General features: G+C 36.3%; 1 protein-coding gene across 6 annotated transcripts in view; it reads right to left on the bottom strand.

Moving 5' to 3' along the window:
- Positions 1-19,593, bottom strand: part of RPGR (retinitis pigmentosa GTPase regulator) — a 39,459-nt gene that overhangs the window by 12,269 nt on the left and 7,597 nt on the right. For 4 of the 6 annotated variants that reach the window (XM_064407338.1, XM_064407340.1, XM_064407341.1 and 1 more), the window contains 5 exons: positions 17,773-17,865; positions 15,176-15,238; positions 13,500-13,658; positions 11,870-12,019; positions 6,395-6,553 (listed from right to left, as the gene is read on the bottom strand). In XM_064407338.1, the coding sequence (XP_064263408.1) occupies positions 6,395-6,553; positions 11,870-12,019; positions 13,500-13,658; positions 15,176-15,238; positions 17,773-17,865 (624 nt within the window). The remainder of the gene's footprint in view (positions 1-6,394; positions 6,554-11,869; positions 12,020-13,499; positions 13,659-15,175; positions 15,239-17,772; positions 17,866-19,593) is intronic. The other 2 variants (XM_064407339.1, XM_064407343.1) reach the window with 2 other exon arrangements.

The raw sequence follows: 19,593 nt of genomic DNA, 5'->3' as shown, positions 1-19,593 counted from the left end.
AAAAGAATGAGAGCTTCTCCAAAGTAATAAAGAATCTTGGTGTGTCCATCCCTGGCACTCCATCACTACAGGGGAAGATTGTGAAGCTTGGAAATCTTGATGAGGTCATGCTTGAACAGAGAAGCTTTTTGGGAAAAAAGGAGTTGTTTTCCTAGAATTTAATTTCTTCCCCTTTTTCTTTTGCATGTAGGCAACAAAGGAATAGTGAGAGAAATTCTACTCAAAGCACTTGAAAAACAATTATGGAAAAATGAAAAAGATTATGAATTGACAAAAAATATTCCATGTTAAGTTAAAAGAACTTTCCAATTTCAAAGGAACTGTGGTGAAATAGTAACACTACCTATGGAAATGTTCTTTCTAGGAAAGTCTTTTCCTTTCTGTTCCTTATAAATTGATCCATAATAAGATGTCATGAATTCACACCATAAAAAAAAAAAAGCCCAATGGTCTCACATTTTTTTGTACATTGTAGATGAAAAGTATTGAGCACCTGGTTTTTTTACTAAAGGTAATGGTAAAGCTCCCTCTGCTGGAAATTTTAGTGCAAGAAAGTAAAACCTTCTCGGGAGCTTTATAAAGTAAAAGAAGCAGTTAGAAGTTTCCTGCACTATTTAGACTCCCTGGATAAGAATCAAGAAACTACACCTGAAAGACAGGAGCTTTCTCTAAGCAAAGAAAAGTCTCATCTTTATTTCAGTAAACTGCTTTCTCAGGATGCCTGATTAAAAAATTCTGTTTAGAAGTACTGCATTTGTTTTAACAGTTCTTTGGAAACTGGCAGATATTTTAACTGCATGGCTTTATTTGATTAACATAATTACTCTGAATGAACTAGTCTTTTTCTTTAATCCTAGCATGAAACATGCAAAGTCTTTTGCATTTGTGTTGAGAGGGAGATGTTCTCAAATGTTAACTTTAAAAGTGCAGGGAATTTTTTCTTTCCTGTGTTTCTACTGAAAATGAGGGAAAAGGCCAATCCCAAGCCAGGTTAGAAATTCTTCATATGATGAAGAATTTCTTCTGCTGCCCTTATAGACCAGTGGCACCTAAATGTTGCTCCTCCTAAATTTGCTTCTTAGTGAATTATCAGGGTAGAGGAAGAAAAAAATCTTGAACCTTTCTTAAATGATTCACCACTCTGGTGCAGAAGTCAGGTCACACCTCACTAATAACCTCTATAGTAGAAATTAGGTATTTCCTCCCATCTGTCTTTATAAATGCATGGAAAGAGAAGAGTATGGAAAAGCAAGCTCACACACTTCTTGATAAAATGACAGGGGTGAATTTCATCATTCTGAACACAACAGCAGCAGCCCATGAGAGGCCCTTGAAGGATAAAGAGAAATGGTTTCAGAAGACAATGGCTTTGCTGTTCCAAGTGACCTCCAGCACTTGAGTGCTGGAAGAGCTGCTTCTTTACTTCCTATTTCCCTTTTTGGAAGAAAGGGGATATTTCCCTGTAGCTGTGTTATCTTCCATCTTTGCAGGCATCTTTTGTAAACTCTGTGATCATTTGCACTATCAATAAAACAGTGCTAGGTAAAAAGCTATATAGCTTTCATATTATTTTTTACAACATGCCATTTGCTGACAGAACTGTATGAGATCAAGGAATGTTTTTCAGAATCATGCATTCCCTGCTATGTATCTAAGGCTACAGATGAAGTTAAAAGTACACAGAGCTAAAAAGGAAGCAGACAGGTAAGCTTATATCATAGCAATATGGAATGGTTTGGCTTGGAAGAGACCTTACAGATCATCTGGTTCCAACCTCTTGCAATGGGCAGGGATACTTTCAACTGGACCAGGGTGCTCCCACCCAGCCTGGCCTTGAACACAGCCAGGGATGGAACATCCACCACTTCTCTGGGAAACCTGTGCCAGGGTCTCAATACTCTCACAGTAAAGAATTTCTCCCTAATATCCAACCTAAACCTATTCTCTGTCAGTTTGAAGACATTCCCCCTTGTCCTGTCACTCCAGGCTCTTGTAAATAGTCCCTCCCCATTATTTCTTGTAGGCTCTGTTCAAGGACTGGAAGACTGCCATTAGATCAGCCCAGAACCTTCTCTTTTCCAGGCAGAACAACCCAAATTCTCTCAGCCTTTCCTCATAGGGGAAGTGCTGCATCCTTCTAATCATCCCAGTGGCCTGTCCACATAAATCCATTCCCCTTGAACATTACCATTATTATTATTATTACTACTACTATAACTATTATGCCAATGAACTATTCACTCTCACAATAGCTTTATTTTTAAACAGCTTATGCTGAAAAATCTTACTGCAAAAAATCAACTGTCAACACAATGTTCAGTATTCAGAATTAGTAACTGGATTTGCAGCATAAATAGTATACAGACTTAAGAATGGTTCGAAAAATCTAATAATCCTATAAGGTCTGAATTGTGAGTTCTGACAGGAAAAGGTAGAGTTTTTACATCCTTTTTGTCCTCTTTCAAAAGGGTGCCATGGCTTTCTTTTCTTTTTAAAAGACCTTGAGACAGAAGATGAAAAATCCAACATTTTACATACTAATGCACTAATGTTCTTATGTCAAACATTCTATTCTCAAAGGTCTGCTTCACTTTTTCCTTTGAAGAAAGATCTTTGCTTTCCTTCCTTTCAGAGAATGAAAGGAAGTAATATATCCTTCTATAGAAAAAATTATTCCCAGAGGATCTGTCCTCATCTGAAAAAACCTACAAGATATTAAGGCCACTCCAAATAATCCATTTCTTCTTTTGCAATTTCTAGATTCAGATTCATTATTTTTCTACCTGTTAAAACACCTTATGGAAAAAAAGCCCACAAATTGGGATTGCCGCTCTCCCATATTTCATTTGAAAGCGATGACACCAACAGCTTTCATTTGCAGCAGGAAGTACCTGCAAGCACTGGGGGAAGTCGGTGCAATTTTTTCAGTTTCTGAGAGAATGAATCTGAGATGAGGACAGGCTCTTCTCAGACTGGCAGACTGACTGCCATGAAATGAAAAGCTTTGTGCTCTCAAGATTTTGCACTATAGAATTTTTAAATGCAATTCTGTTTATTGTCTAGAACAATTGCAAATATTAAAGGCAGAGGCAACAATAGAGCTTGGAAAGACGATGGTTTCCAATACCTCACTCAACATTTCTAAAACAAATATTTTTAAAATTGGGCTTTTTCCTAAATTATTGCTCTCAACAATTTAATTCTTGTTCTCTGGGAAAAATAATTGAGTTTCTCATTTTAGAATTTCAGAGGAAAAAAGCCCAAATAATTATTTTAATATATACTTTCTACCTTTTACTCTGGAGATTTCAAGCAGTACCTTGATTTAATAACCCAGATAACAGTGGTTCTCACCACACAAAATTGCCAATAGAATAGACAACAGTCATAAAAAAGAAATCTTATGAAGTGCTTTGGAATAGACTAATTACACATGAGAGTCAGGAAGAAACTTGCCTTATACTCTGTAAGATAACTGAATTATGCTTTCTTCTAATTTGATAAACTCTAAGTAGAAATGATGTCAAGAAATGAGCCAACATGAGCAACAGTTTTTCCATATGACACATTCTCTTCTGCTTTTGCTATGCTAAGTAAGATAGATGAAGCAGGGGAATATTCAATAGTCACACACTCAATTTTTGTTTCCTGAGACTGAAATGTCACATCTTTAAAAACTGAAAAGACTCTGAAAGGATGAAAACTACACCAGCATATATTGTGTTACTAAAGGCAAGCAGCACTCATTTTCATGGAGGATGAAACTTGAAATTCAGAGTTTCTTCAAAATTGTATTACTTTCTTAATTTATGAAAATGAGCTTAAAAGAGGTATAAATGTTTCTGCCCCTCTTTAAAGATATCTCATCAGAATTCTCAGTTTTTGGTCACTGACTTCACCTCAAGATGTAATTTAGGACCAATTTCAAGAAAGTGAAGTTTCTGGTGCAAAGCCATAAATGTATGTATGTCACAGTCCCTTAAAATTTTTAGTATCCGTATCTACCTCTTTTCACAACTTTTTGCTCAAATTTTGCTCTGAGTCAGAAAATATTCTCGATGTTAATACTTCTGACTAAGTATCTTTTGAGACAGTATTGCCACTATTCTCCACTGTTTCATTCGAAGTGTCTTAGTCAGAAGTTCACATTTGTCACCTATTTAATAACAGCTGAATCACATTAAAAAACATCTATCTGATTTTTCACTCTTATCACAACTATTAATCTTCAGGAAATGTATTTTGTTGGAGGATATAGTTTTCCTCTTTTTGTGACTCAACTAGGTCCTCTGGCACTCAACACTTTGATCATCAACTGCCAGCTCAGCCAGCATTGAATTTCTTATTTACTTCTACTAAAGAATTTATTTCCATAAGCAAGCAAATCTTACATATATGCATACTTATTACAGTATTTTCTTCACTGCATTTTTTCTATGGCATTTATATTTCCCTCTTTATTCTAGCTCTTGTACAGATTTCACTGTAATGATGATGGCATCCAGGTCTGGATCTTTCTTCTAAATTTCTATAACAGTCATTGGTTAAAATGATTTTTTTATCACATGAAACACTATTAAGTCAAAATATCTACTGGCTGAATTCAGATTTATGGTTAAAAAAATAATCAATGATGATAATCAAATTCTTTCTACAAAACTCCACTTGATAACACATAAAGCAATGCTATGATTTATGCATTTGTTGGTCCCAAATTTATGGCAGTTTTTTCACTAATAATGATAATTTGATTTCACATAAAGAAATTTATTTTGTGACATAGAATACTGCCAGGGAAAGACTGTATCTTGGTGGAAGGAGGAGACAAAGGCATTGAAATGTAGACAAATGTTTGTATTACTTCCTGGATTAGCTAGTGCTATTTCCTCTTTATAGTTTTCCCAAAGGAATTTTAACCTATCCGGAATCTTGCAGCTTGACTCACTACACATCATCTTTCCCAGCATTTCACTTCCACCTTTACTCTTTCCAATGGTTCGCAGTACAACACAACATCTATTACTCACGATCTCCCTCTGTTAGATTTTCAGTTTATATTTTAGAAAGTTTGGCTACATAACCTTGAATGCACACCACAAGATTGTCTAGAGACAACCACAGAGAACCTTCAGAATACAGATTTAAGGGCTGATACCTATACATCCAACTTGGTTTTACAGCTTTTTCATTTTGGCAGAAAAAAATCACAGGCTATATAGTTTTACACATTCTATTCATTACAAACTAAAGCTGATATTTTTTAAACTATCTTCAGGCAAAGTCAAACTTACCTTTCCTGCTTCTACACCACTCTAGGTCAGGATAGAATTTGTGGAAATAAATGGCTGGCACTGCTTTCCATGTATGCCTTGGAAAAGCTAAGTCACCACTGCACATAACTATTTAACAGTTCAGTAACACACAGCATTTTCCAAGTGCTATATATATGGCCCTGTGAATTAATATGTAACATTTGTATTTGCTGATTTCCAAACCTGCACAATACGTCAAATGTATATGTCTGTACTGGTTTCATATTTATGCTGAAGATTCTGCTCAAAGGCACAAGCAAATTCTGTATCACAATAAGAGATATTTAATCCATTCAGGCATGCAGTAGATAGTGAAGCTACTTTAAAAGTGACTTCCTACATACCTTCCTAAATATTCAAGAGCATTTAAATTTGCTACAGAATGGAAGCTTTCCTCTAGAATTTCCCTCTCACTGCAATAACAATTTCAAGCTCCTTAGAGGAAAGAAACATCAATCATCTGTGTTGCACCAGGTGGTGCTGGCTTATTACAATTCCAGTAAGAAACGCACTCAGACTATGTAAAGTTCTCTTAAAATGATATTTATTGGAGCTAAAACTATAAAGAAAAAAAAAAGACAGAATCAATAACCTTCTGTCCCTTCAGAGGCTGGGAGTCCTGAGCTGTGTGGGATTGAAAAAGATCCCAGCATGCTGTGCAGATACTATCCATGGAAGGTTACCTCAGTCTGAGGACTCACAGGATCTTCTTACATCCAAAACCACTCTATATATCATTTATACTGATAAATTCAGTATTTTATACTGAATAAAAAGGACATTCACATTGGAACATGCTGATGAAGTTTGAGATAAAGCAAGGTCAGGCAAGTGGTGTTAACCAGGAGCTGCTGAGATGCCCCTCTGTTAAAATCACCTGGCCAAGTTCATCCTGTAGCCAAGGGACATGGGCAGTGCAGCACAGGCCTGCCTTAACTGGGTGGTGTATGGATTTCTACGTCCTTGGTGTACAATGGCCTTCCAGTTAGGATCAGCATCCAGCATTTCAGTGGGATGTAAATTCTTTAGAGTTGATGGAGTTTAAATTACAGGCTGTAAGAAAAGCCAGTGAAATTGCATACCTGTCAGCACCACGGTGTGTTCTCCACCACAAACAACCTTAGTAACCTTTTCCATAATTCCCAGTACAGGCTGTGGGACTCTATTGTTCTTCAACTGTTCAGGGAATAATCCCAGTTTCCCATTCACAGATTCTCCAAACGTATAGAGCTCACCATCTCCTGTGAAAATGCAGAACAGAGTATGGTTTCTAGCACATACTCAGGAGCAAGAATGGGTTGAAGACTGCTGCAGACACAAACTGTACAGACAGAAAAGTGTATAAACATTACAGAATAGCTGAACATATTTGTATAATGCCCAAACAGCTGTGAATAGTACAGAATTCACGGAATTACTAGATTGGAAGAGACCTTCAAGATCATTGAGCCCAACCCATGCCCTAACACCTCAACTAAACCATGGCACCAAGTGCCACATCCAGTCCTTATTTAAACACATCCAGGGATGGTGACTCCACCACCTCCCTGGGCAGACAATTCCAGTACTTTATCACTCCTTCTGTAAAAAACTTTTTCCTAATATCCAGCCTATATTTCCCTTGGCACAGCTCAAGACTGTGTCCTGTGGTTCTGTCAGTGCAGCCTGGAGAAAGAGACCAACTCCACCAGACCACAGCCACATTTCAGGAGTTGTAGATGGTGATAAGGTCACCCCTGAGCCTCCTTTTCTCCAGGCTGAGCACCCCTAGCTCTCTCAGTCGTTCCTCACAGGGCTTGTGTTCCAAGCCCTTCACCCTCACTCTGCTTTGATGGGACACAAAGGTGCTAGATTTGAGTCCCCTGCAAATTCCGAATCACAATATTTAGCCTGCAAAGAATGTAGCCACAGGAAAAACAAAACCATATACATCCTGCTTCTGAGATGTGGTAATTCTCTCTGTAATCAGCATTTAAGTCAAATGAAGAATTGCTTATAAGAATCTGAACTGAAACAGAAAATAATTTTGTGTGGAATTTTGATGGAAAATCAACCTGCTCAAGCAGGGTCATCCCTGAGCACATGGCACAGGATTGTGTGACATTTCTGGAATGTCTCCAGTGAGGGAGGCTCCACACTCTCTGTGGGTGTCTGTCCCAGTGCTCAGTCACTGCACAGTGAAGAATTTCTTCCTCATGTTCAGGTGGAACTTCCTGGGCACCAGTTCCTGCCCATTCCTCCTGTCCCATTTCTGGCCACCACGGAGCAGAGCCTGGTCCATCCCCTGAGTCCTCCCTGACAGACAGGGATGAGATCCCCTCCAGCCTCATCTTCTCAAGGCTCCCTTACATTCTTCTACACCTCTTTTCTAAGAATTTTTTGCAGTCGTTTCAATCTGTCTGTGCTTCTTAAGAACCAGCAAATTTACCTTAGCTGCAAAAAAAGTAAATTTCATTAAATTTTAAACCTATAAACCATGTTTAGGCTTCTCTGTTCAGTTTGATTTCCTGTTTTAATTCTGATTTTGTTCTTGTATCTATGCGCAGAAGTACTCTGAACAGGCTGATACTTTGCTGTTATTGGCACCAGCATCAATTTTCTATTCTAAAACAGTAGCCCAATTAAAAAGATAAAAATCAACTGCAATGTGAGGTTTTCTGTAACCAAAGCATTCTGCTGACAAAAAGATATTTTAAGCATTCTAAGTGGAAAGAAAAAAAAAGGCAACAAAAAGAATCCTGTATGTTTTGGAAGGTAAGTATTTTTCAGTACTCTTAGATCAGCCATATATTTCTAAAAACAAGTTTTAAAAAAACCCCAAAAGCACTTGGGAGATAACTACTTATGCAGTTCTCTTTGAAGAGACCAGCAGTTCTTAAACACTATTGCACTGAAAAAATTAATCCAATCACTATCTAATTAAGAGGATTAGTGATTCAAATGGCCAAGCCTCCCAAACTCATCAAGTTTATTACATTTTTTCCACTTAATAATCCAGCTAACAAAGATAAAACCTTTTACCAAAGCAATTTTTGAATATATTACACATCCCTTTTAGGCAAATAGTGGTCTAAAAACTATGAAAAACAGCAATCAAGCATGAACAGAATCCAGTCAAACCCAGATAAATTTAGAGTGCAGTACATCTGCATGCTGAGGACATGATGTACTGTGTGGAGTACACCTGAATTTTAAGGACACTCTGTTCACAACAAAACCTGGTTATTTAATTTGTTCCTCTCATATGAGTCACACTCTCACATTTTGAACTTTCCCTAATGTGATTTTCTGTATCACTAAACTTAAAATCACAGCAGCATATCAAGAAAATGGACAAGTGAATGGAAAATGTCCCCCAAAGTTAAATGTGCATTTGAGTGCATAGATAAGAGACCTGGCTCATGGCAAATGAGGGACAAAAATGAGTGGACAAAAGAATTTGATAACTCTAAGATTTCTTGAATAAATGAAGATGAAAAAGAAAATAAATATTTATTAAGACCAAATTGCTTAAAACTGTCTTAAACACTGAAATTCAGAGCAGGGAAGTGTTTGTGGGATGAATTATTCTTAAACCAGTCCTTAAAAATAATGACAAAATATATTTTAAAAAAGAATTCAAGGAACCTGCAAAACTCTTTATGAAAAGACATCTTCTCAATAAGAATCTATCTTGACTTTGATTACAGTTACAATTCAGGCAGGGGAAACACAAGAAGGGGTCTAATATATTCAATTCCTTTTTGTCTCCACACATCTAATTCTGCTGTGGAAGCCAGAGCAGTGGTGAGATGTATCAGCTTTTCCTGCTCTCCATCTCCTGCAGTGGACAAATGAGCTGTGCATGCTTGCCAAGCTTAATGCTTCCTGAAAAATTGTCCCCTCCTGAGTGTGTGATCAAAGGAAAGTAAAGATCTGTATAAGTGCTCAAAATTGTTGCTACACTCTCCCAGCAGTTTATTTCTCTGTTGATTTGCTTGAGACATAACCCTGATACTGGGACAGAATGTCCAAAGCCTGCTAAAAGGGAAGAAAGGAAACACACTGTGAACAAATCCTAAAGAGAGCTGGAAGCTACAGACTAAGAGCTTCTTTTCACTGGACCTCTTTGACAAATGCAAAGGAGAGAGAAAGGGAGCAAACAATCATCTTCCAAATATGAACGGAGTAATCAGACTAGTTCTTAATTTGCATGTGGAATTGAATTAGCCATTGCCTGTACACGTGCCTAGTCTAAATTTCAGAAGTGGGTTTTTTATTTACAATATTCAGGATTTGTTCTGTTCTTCTATTTTGCAGCCACTTTGGCATCAGTGGAGTCCACATGTACATGGCAGAATACAAGTGACACGTTCAGCAGTTAAATTGTCTGCAAAGAAGGCCTTCTAGAAAGCAGAAGGAAGAAGGGTGACATAATCTTTTTGGAACTATAAGAGGCATTGCTCCTGTCTTTATACCTTAAAGTTAAAAGTCTACTAAAAACATCTAAAACCCAGCAATGTCAAAAAGAACAAAACAACTTCATTTTAAAAGGAAAAAAAAAACAACTGGAATCCATACTTCAAAACCTTTTTATTCACTACTCTCTTATTAATGAACATCCTGCCCTGGAGAGGGCACTCTGTGTCCACACTATGTTTTCTAGTGTCCTCATGAGCCACCTTTTAGTTTTAACCCAGATATGCCTGTGTTCCCGACAGGTTTTTCAGCCAGCACACCCCTTATGTCAAACATAAACATATTAAGAAAGGGAGCCATATGGTGCCATGCTTATCAGTTCAGTCTGACAGCATCTTCCAAATTTTAAATCCTGCAAGTATGTTACACTATTAGTGTATTGTTTGATGTCTAAAAACCAAAATGTGGTAATTCTACAGTATTGTAGTAACTGGTAAGTAACACATCCTGTGACTATGGTATACTCATAAAAAATGCATAAAGCTAATTTTTAAACACTGTGTAGATACACACTGACAGTAGTGCAACAGAAAATCGATTCTGCAAAAGTACTTGGATGCCCAATATTAAATTTTTATGGTAGCTGAAGTATCAGTCAAATAAAACTGATGGCAAGGGGCCCAAGGAAAGTAATAAAAAATTTTATGCTTTCACCACAAAGAAGGCCATGTGTATGTCAGTAGCTTCAATGACACAGACTGAATTCATGCAGGATTTGCAGATATTATGGCTAAAAATTAAGATTTTCCATCTCATACTCAGGCCTGTTTAAGCAGAAATAGGTTCACCACCTCCTCATTTTCACAGGTGATAACCAGTTCATTCTACCTATCAATATTTTAAGAAGCTCCATTTTTCTTAACTAGGTACAAGCCTAAGCCTTTTTTTCTTATCCCCTTCCATCAAAAGTTTCCACTTCCTTCCGGCACTTGGCACACACTGTTCTCTCTTTACTCTCAGATGTTTGTCCTCAATCCTTCTACTAATAAGAATTGTGACATCCTGCTGCACTCCTGGACCTTCAGCTCTTGGCTCAAAGGCACACATCCTTGAAGCAGGTATCTTTTTTTTCCCCCCATTTGTTCTGAGTCCAGGAAACTGTATTGTTCCTAACAGGTGCTGAGGTCCTGATCAGTCCCAAGCACTTAATTCATTTACTGTAATAAAGCATTTGTAATAAAAAGTCGCACACTACCTGCCTAACACCTAATTAATATTTGTCCATCGTTGCAAGCTCTCATTCTGTTAACAGCATGTTCTCAGAGAGCAATAAAGATATTGTATGTGGAAAAGTAACATTTATCATGTAATCTGGGAAAGGTATCAGATGGAATAGCTCCTGGGTACCCATTAAAAGCTTTACAATCAAAACTATCGATCCTTTGAAATCTTTAATTACTCTAAGGGGACCAAACAGTAAAGTTTAATAATGTAAATCTATATGGCTGAGAGGAATTCATGGCTGCTCATACATAATGCCATCAATACTGGCTGATAATTCATCCATACTGGCATTATTAAAAGATGAGTGGAATCATCACTTTGGAAACCAATGGAGAGTTGGGAAGAGACAGGTGGAAAGCAATAGGGAGGTGGTTTGGTTTGGAGATCAGACAACAGCTCACTACAGCATTGCTTCTCCTCCTATCACGTACTGCCAGTTTAACTGACTTCAAAACTTAAATTTTAAGACAGAAAAACAAACTTGGACAACAATCTTTTACTTCTAACAAGATTAATTTTTTCTCATAACAGCATCTCAGTTCAATATTGGTATTTCTAGAGAAGATAACATTTATTATTTGATCATAAAAATTAAAAAAGTTGGCTTTTTGAAACCATAGTTTTAATCCACAATATATGCAATAACTCTAATTAAAACAAACTGTGATAAGATATTTCATTCTTTCTAATATACTTTCACATGACAATGTGCAAATGCAGAAAATCAACTGCAATTTTTTCTCTGTGTGATACAAAACTACATAGGAGGCTTTCTGTCCCATGGCAGTTTTTAAAAATTATAGGGTATCAAGTTTCAAATAACTATTTGAAAACCACTGTCTTGTCTCCACTAACCTCTATTCCTATTCTTTTACCTGTAATCAAGGCAGAATGGTAATATCCACAGGATACAAAGGAAACAGGTTTTCCAATATCCACTTTGCATGGGACACTGACAGAGGCTTCACTGGCCAGGCCAATCTGCCCTTCTGAATTATCACCCCACACAAAGAGCTGCCCATCCTCTGAAATGAAGACACAGATAGTTAATAGATTTAAAACAAAAACTAATAAAAAGTTAATCTATTTATTGAAGAGTACTTCAGAAACTCTGTATATGATACTACTAAATGTCATGATCTCAAAGATATAAATGATAATTTAGCTCAATGCAAAACGGAGTTGGAAATAAGAGGGTTTTCCTTAAGCTTTTCCAAAGTGACCCAGAACACTTACACATCAACCAATGTTAGGCCATAAATACCAACAGAAAAAATACTGTGTAAAAAAACTTTCCTTCAGAAAGAGGAAGAGAGTGAGTGAGACAATTCAGTTGCCAGAGGTCAGTATGAAAATATTACAGTGAATTTAAAGCATCTTCTCATTCCTAGGTCTAAGTCACCCCTTTCTCATTCTTCCAGACTTATTGTTCTGACTTTGGTAGGCATCCCACTTATTCATGCCTTATCTTTCAGTTCTTCTCACAGGTGGTTATAATGACCAGCTTCATTTTGCTCTCCTTAAACTACAGCAGAAGATGTTCCAGGTTTAATAAGATCAGCTTCTATGGAAACAAAGATCAGTGGCAACAGTAAAACAGCAAAAAAAAAAAAAAGGCAGTGAGCAACATGAAAAGTCTGTAGATTCTTTTAGAAGAGATAAAGTCTTCTCTATGCATATTTCTTATTGTTGGGAAATAAAATGTGAATAAAAAAGTACCACCTACAGTGCTACCGAGGTGGTGTGAGGAGGTAAAATAACTAAAAGTTGTCGTAAGAATCTAAAAGTCTCAGGAGAGTGTCAGCAATTGGCATAAAAAAAACCCAAAAACCAACCAACCAAACAAGTAGGCTAGCATCTCTCTTAAGTTCTGAAATTACAGCCTCAATAACTTACCCTAAACAGGTACAGAAAAAGCTGCTTTACAGCAAGACATGAAAAATTGCATTACAGGGCAATAAAGGACCACCCATCCACTTTGTGACAGGAAGTATTATAACTGTGTGGATTTCAGCATGTTGTGATGTAGCATTGGTATATTGTATCATTCTGCTACCTGAGAAACAAGTGAGAGGCTCAGTCTCCCCCAGAATTAGTAAGGAATGACACAGCTGTACAGCCTGTGCAGAACCAATGGACTGCAATAGCTGCAGTAACAGGTGGAATTAGAGGTGCTTAGTTTTCATAGGATTCATGTTTTGTAGCTGCTTTCCCTGGAAATAAACTGAAGGGGTTTTTTTTTCCATTTTGAGAGTATTCATACCATTCCTCCTCTGTAAGCATTTCTACTAAATGTTCACAAAAACTCTAAGAAGTTAATGAGACACCAAATTGTTAAAGTAGGCAATTGACTGTGAAAAAAAAAAAAATTACTGTGGCTATCCAGGAAAGAAGACAGTGAGGTTAGAAAATGCACCCACATATACAGACAGAATGCTGGATTAAGTGTCTTCCTGGAACCAGGCTGGGCACACATAAATAGATTTTCTTAGCAGTTGTTCTCACCAGTTACTGCTGCTGAGGTGTATGATCCAGCTGATAGCTGCTTGATCTTGTGCTGGTTGGTGAAAAAGCTAATTAAATGAAATGTGGTCCTTTCCTCTGTGTCACCTAATCCCAACTGACCTTCACTGTTACCTCCAGCAGCATAGACATTTCCTTTTTCTGCATACAGAAGGGCACAGGTAATACATAGAAAAAAAGAAACCAGAAGAGGTAATTTAATTTTCAATGGAAAAACACCACAAAAACATTAGGGTCTATTGCCCTGAAACACCCTCCTGCTGAAATTAGAAGTTTCTGTTGTAACTAGCAAGGTTTTCCTGTACATACGTAGAGCAGAACTTCCTAAAGACCTTACTGCATTTCCCATTATTCTGGAGACTGATGTAAAACAAATGTGATTGGAAGTTCTGCAAGAGCTCTGATAAAATGACTACCAGTAGCCCTGGCAACCAGAAGCAGCTTCTTCCACAAATAATGTATATTTTAAGATAGAGTGGGAGGAAGAGGGTGCATGATGTCACACACAAGAAAAACTGAAGCTGTATTAGTATGTAAATTAAAGAAATTAATAACTTCATAGTTTTGAGTACTGGGAATGACATATATTTCTACTTAGTTTTTTTATTAGAGATATTTTACTTATTTTAATATTTAAATAACTTCCAATTTAATTAGCCAGATTTTTTTTTGAATCTTGAATTTAATGCTGATGACAGATATCTTCAACCTTAGAGAACTTTAAGATTTATACTTTTAATTTTAGTATGTTTCACATCTAAAGTGCTCATCTATGCAGAAACAGATACATCCTATTATTAACAGAAACCCAGACAGAAATGTGACAAATAAACTGACATATAATGGCCACAAATTATCTCTCCAGTGTGTACACCAAAGGTGACTAATATTTACCCTGTGCAGACTTGCACACTCCATTGTTATTAATACGTTCTATTTTATTCTAACAATCTTATTTACAGTATTCAGGGTCTCCACGTATATAAACCTCCTAATAACCAAACAACCCTCTTTACAACATTACTGAAAGCTAAAGGATTGCAATCACAGAGATGGCTTTTCCATTATATAAATTGTAGAAGTATGACAAGAACCTTCATAAATTCTCTGTATACTGTGACTCTACAAATTTATTTTTAAGTTTAAATTTACAGTTTATTTATATAAGCTTAATAAAGCAATTTGTCACTGAAATAGCAGACTATGTTTTGTAGCCAAAAATGCAGGAAAATTTGAAGACTTGAAAACATTCAGTTCTATTATATTTATGCAAATTTATAACTTCACATTAATAAATATTATTTATCAAAGATAAATTTGAGTACAGATGTATATAAAAATAACAATATATCTTTACAGGGCTTAAAGGAAATATTCATATTTGTTAACCACACCTCAAATGCCAGCAAGAAATTTTTCTATATGTCTATTACTAGAAAACTACCATCTAACATTAGTTTATAAATGCATTTGCTCAGAATAAATTTAAAAATTCTAAAAATTTCTGAATTCTAAGAAATCAAACCCCTGACTTTTAGAAGACCCATTTTCATTTTTTTTTTTTCCTTCTTCAATACTTCTGAGGTTCCTAATGCAATTTTGCATGAAAGCAAAGGAAGAAATGAATCTTGAATATGTATGAAATAGAGGTTACATACCTGTGTAAACTAAAGTGTGGTTTCTTCCACAAACAGCAAGTTTTGGTTTTTCTGGTTTTAAAGCTAAGAATTAAAACCAAACAGGAGAGAAAGTTATAAACAAGCTGATAGCTTGTTCAACAATAAAATGTTCTATGCTCTAGAGGGAGCTCTGATTTCTTCTTTTCACATTTTTATGAACAGAATTATTACAAAATTCATTGCACATTTCAATCTAGCACATGACTTATCAAATCAGTATTCCCCCAAGATACGAAAATAGGTCAAACCTTAAAAACTTAAAACACTCAAGTTAACTTGATGATGGTTACCTCACCCCAGTGCCACAGTCCCTGGAATTTGCCATTTATGGGATATGTCTCAAAGAATATATTAAGTTGCAGGATACAATTAATGATTTAAGCTGTCTCCAGTTTTCATTAACAGTGCTATTGTTACTTCTCCCTTAGACTTTTCCCACTATTGTAAATCTTTGAAACCATCCTGTTCCTTTGTCTCACCATCCCTGCCTCCCTTTGTAGTGCTCACATCCCTTTTCTGCTCTGTTCTGATCATTTCCTGATCACTGATCTCAATTGCCAAGGGCAGCCCCACCTGGACTAGTGCCTACATTTTTTGCATGTGTCATCCTGTCTCAATTTCAGCTGAGTTAGCACCAATGAGAGTGCCATGGCATGCACTTCTTTGCAGTCTAGTCTCTTTGAAAGACTAGGAATGTATGTGAGGGGAGTCAGGAATTATTTTGGTGGGAAAGAGAGAATACAGAGGCTCCTCTTCTCCTATGACAAGCATACTCCATTTCAGAAATAGAGAGAAAAAATGTCTCTGACTTTTCTATCCTTGCTCCAGTTACTGCTCATTGTCAACAAATTATCTTCTCTCAGTCATGTTCCTGTACCCTACACAATGCTCTAAAACAGGATTATTTTTAATAAATCTTTAATTGCTTTTCCACTGCACTAGTCCGTAACAAAGACAACAACAATCATCCCTTTCACAAACCCTTTTTCAGCCCTTGCAGATCAACTTTCATCAGCTCTTTAACATTCAGATTAAGGTGCCCTCTACCAAGTCACCAAACAAACCTATCAACTTAAGCATGAACTGCCCCTGCTCTGTCACACAGACAGAAATTTAATTTGTCCAAATTCAAGCTCCTGACTCTTACCACTACCATCAGGCTGGAACAATAGCATTTCCAATGCTGGTTTCTTCCTACAATCTTTATATCCCAACACTCTTCAACTTCAGAGATGATCTTAATCAGCTCTTCAGAATCCTGTGCTCCCTAAACTTCCTCCCACTTAGGCTAACCAATTATATGTTATGAGACATGCTATATTTACAATGTAGATGGGGATTTTTCATAATCAATGTCATTAATCTCTAACCAAATCCCAGACATTTTTTTAAGGAAAACATGCAGACATAAGCACTTGGCTCCAAGCAGAAACTGAAAAGTGTCCTTGCAACTTCATTCCCAAAGCCAAGTGATGACCAAAGGCTAGAGAGAAAAGCTCCAGAATTCCTCCTGCTGTCCACTGCCAAGAGAAAAAAGACACCCCCCTTGTGATTTTTTTCAATGGATGCCAGGTCTGCTTTGAATTGCTGTCATCTTCTCTTCATCTTTTATTCTCCATTGCAATTCAACAGCAAACCCAAAACTTGAAACCAAATCTATTTAAGCCAAGGTAGGAATCAATCTCTCACATGGCTGACAGAAAATGTGTACCTGAGAGTTGCTGCATTTTCAGTCTGAAGAGAGATGGAGGCAGGAGCAAATAAAGGACAGTAGAATAAACTAAATTAGGAAGAACAGAGTTTGAACAAGCAGGATAATTTGTTTTTAACAATAAGCTAACAGATCGATCTGCTGGCAGAAAGAGTGAAGATAAACATCTAATAGTGAAAAGAAATGTGTTAATGGGATAGATCTGACTTGACATAAGTAAAGGGATAAGGAAAAGTATTGACTCAGCTTTGTTTGACAAGATAAAAACAGCTAGGAAAGATCAAAAAGATCACAGTGCAATGAAAACATATTTTCCATCACATGAAAGAATACAGGAATTTATTTTACTGCCTCATAAAAATGTATTAACATTTATGTCCCCTGGGGCATTTCTTATACTTGTTAAAAATGTAGCAGTACTCGTGAAAAGTTTCTGATAGATTTTTTTCATTTACAAAGTTGCTAAGAAAATAGTGACACAGAGGTTGCACAATGCTGCTGGAACTATGGCTTCTAAAGCACAGACCATGCAGAGACCAAGCATCTGATTATTGTCTGCAGTAAAAAATGAAGATGTGGTTTGAGAGAATAGGCAAGTACTACATAAAGTCAGAGCCCTCAAAAATGACAGGATTCTACGTATCCAAAGTAATCCTCAGATGCAAAAGGACTCAGAATCTAAAGTAATGGAAAATCAGTAAGGGATCCTTTAGAGCTACCTTCACAATCTTGTGCACTAATGTGCACTTGTGATGAAGAAAAATAAAGAATCAGTTATTTTGGAATTATCCTATGAAGTACCTTTTCACAAAGGTCTCCTTTCAAAAAGACAAAAGAAAAGAAAAAAAAGAAAAATCACACAAACCTTTTACACAGGTTGGTTTGCTGACAGTGTTCTTTGATCCTAGTCCTAACTGGCCCCAGTCGTTACTGCCAAACATGTACAGTTTACCTTTCCCTGAAAAAAATCACAGACAGAATCCATACAAGGGTTTGAACACCTCATTGGAGACAAGATGGTCATTCACTCACAATGAACTTATCACTTCATGTCTAATCTAAGGTTTAAGTTTAGGCAATTCAGTACATGAGTGTAAACAATAATTAATATCCTTGTGATTTTACAGTTCAAAAAATGTAATTGCATTGTTTAAGTAAGAAAGCCAGAAGAAGAAACATTCTCATCTTTAATTACAGCACAGATGATGTGCTCTTCAGAAAACAAGATGTACTTTGGGCAGACCCTGCAGTTCAGAAACCCCAGTATCTATAAGCCCCCTTATAAAATAACAGCACATCAAACTGAGCACCCACATCTTTTACTCCAAATTTACAAATGAATAATGGAGCTATTTGATAAATAGAAGTACAGATTTGTAATATTTGGTTTATTTGTTTGTTTAGGGTGGGATATTTCTTTTACTGTTAAATGTCTTCTCTTAAATTGATTTACAAATGTGCACTTCTATCAAACATAGTTTCTGATAAATTTTCACAAACTATTACTATACTGTATCAATTTAACACTATACTGTATTAATTTGTTATTTTGCATATAAAGACAGAATATATAAACCCACCATGCAGTCAGAGAGTTTTGTAAACCTAAATTCAGACATTAGGTTACAACTGTTCAACAGCGACAATGCTAGAATCACCTTTCAGAAATTCCTATGATGTGTCATTGGACTTGCATGTTTGACCATTGCAAACAATGAACTGATTCTGAAAAAAACAGTGCTTTTTCTAAGGATGGTATATGAACAGATGAGAATTTTGTCATCTGGGATGAAAATTGGACAAAACTGACTACTGACAATACCTTAAAATGGACTCATTTATTTCATTTTTTTAAACTATCACACCTTGAAAAGCGGTAAAGTTCCTACTGGAAAATAAGACCCTTATTCCAAGAGAAATCTTTATAAAACAATAGAAACTGATTTATCCAAAAAACCCACAACAAAACAACAACCTTTCCCCACACTCCCACCCTTTTACAAAAAATAGAACGACTTTTTTTACTTCTGAAGGTTTGCAGATCTTTGTGCATTAGGCTCCATCATCATGTTGTCATCCTAGACAGAAATTTTCTCATAGAGCTCGTCACCCTCATCATCTACAACTACCACAACCACAATCCATAATTGCAATTCCATATAATAATGCCAAAATAATATGGCTGTTCCAGTGAAAGTTCTGATTGTGATTTACAGACTTTTAAATATGATATTGCAATGTTTTAAATATTACCCAAAAATCCTATTCTAATAAAAATATCCATTCATTTTCTTAAAGATAATCATATAGTTCAAAAAAATAAAACCACACCAGTGCTTAACTGTAACCAGTATCTAAAATCCTGATTGTTAGATTTTACAATTCTTGGCACGTGGGACTATGTGTCAATATTATGTCTTTCCAAGAAAGCTGGAAGGGAAGAAAGACAAAGGTCAAATTCATGCTCACAGTGTTCTACTAACAGCATTTATATCTCCATCCTAATTTCGATAATGTAATCATGTCAAACACATGCAGAGCTGTCGCTGACAGCAAACACACCTTAACAGAAAGGATTTTTATCAGCAAATGACATCTATCCTATATTGGTATGGCTTCCTTGTATCCTTGCTTTACACTTTTCAACTGCTTTCCTAAGACAGCAATACTTTTGTGGGAGTATGAT

The sequence above is a fragment of the Passer domesticus genome, chromosome 2 (genome assembly GCF_036417665.1).
Source record: "Passer domesticus isolate bPasDom1 chromosome 2, bPasDom1.hap1, whole genome shotgun sequence".
Classification (NCBI taxonomy): domain Eukaryota; kingdom Metazoa; phylum Chordata; class Aves; order Passeriformes; family Passeridae; genus Passer; species Passer domesticus.
This window is presented reverse-complemented; position numbering and strand designations above follow the sequence as displayed.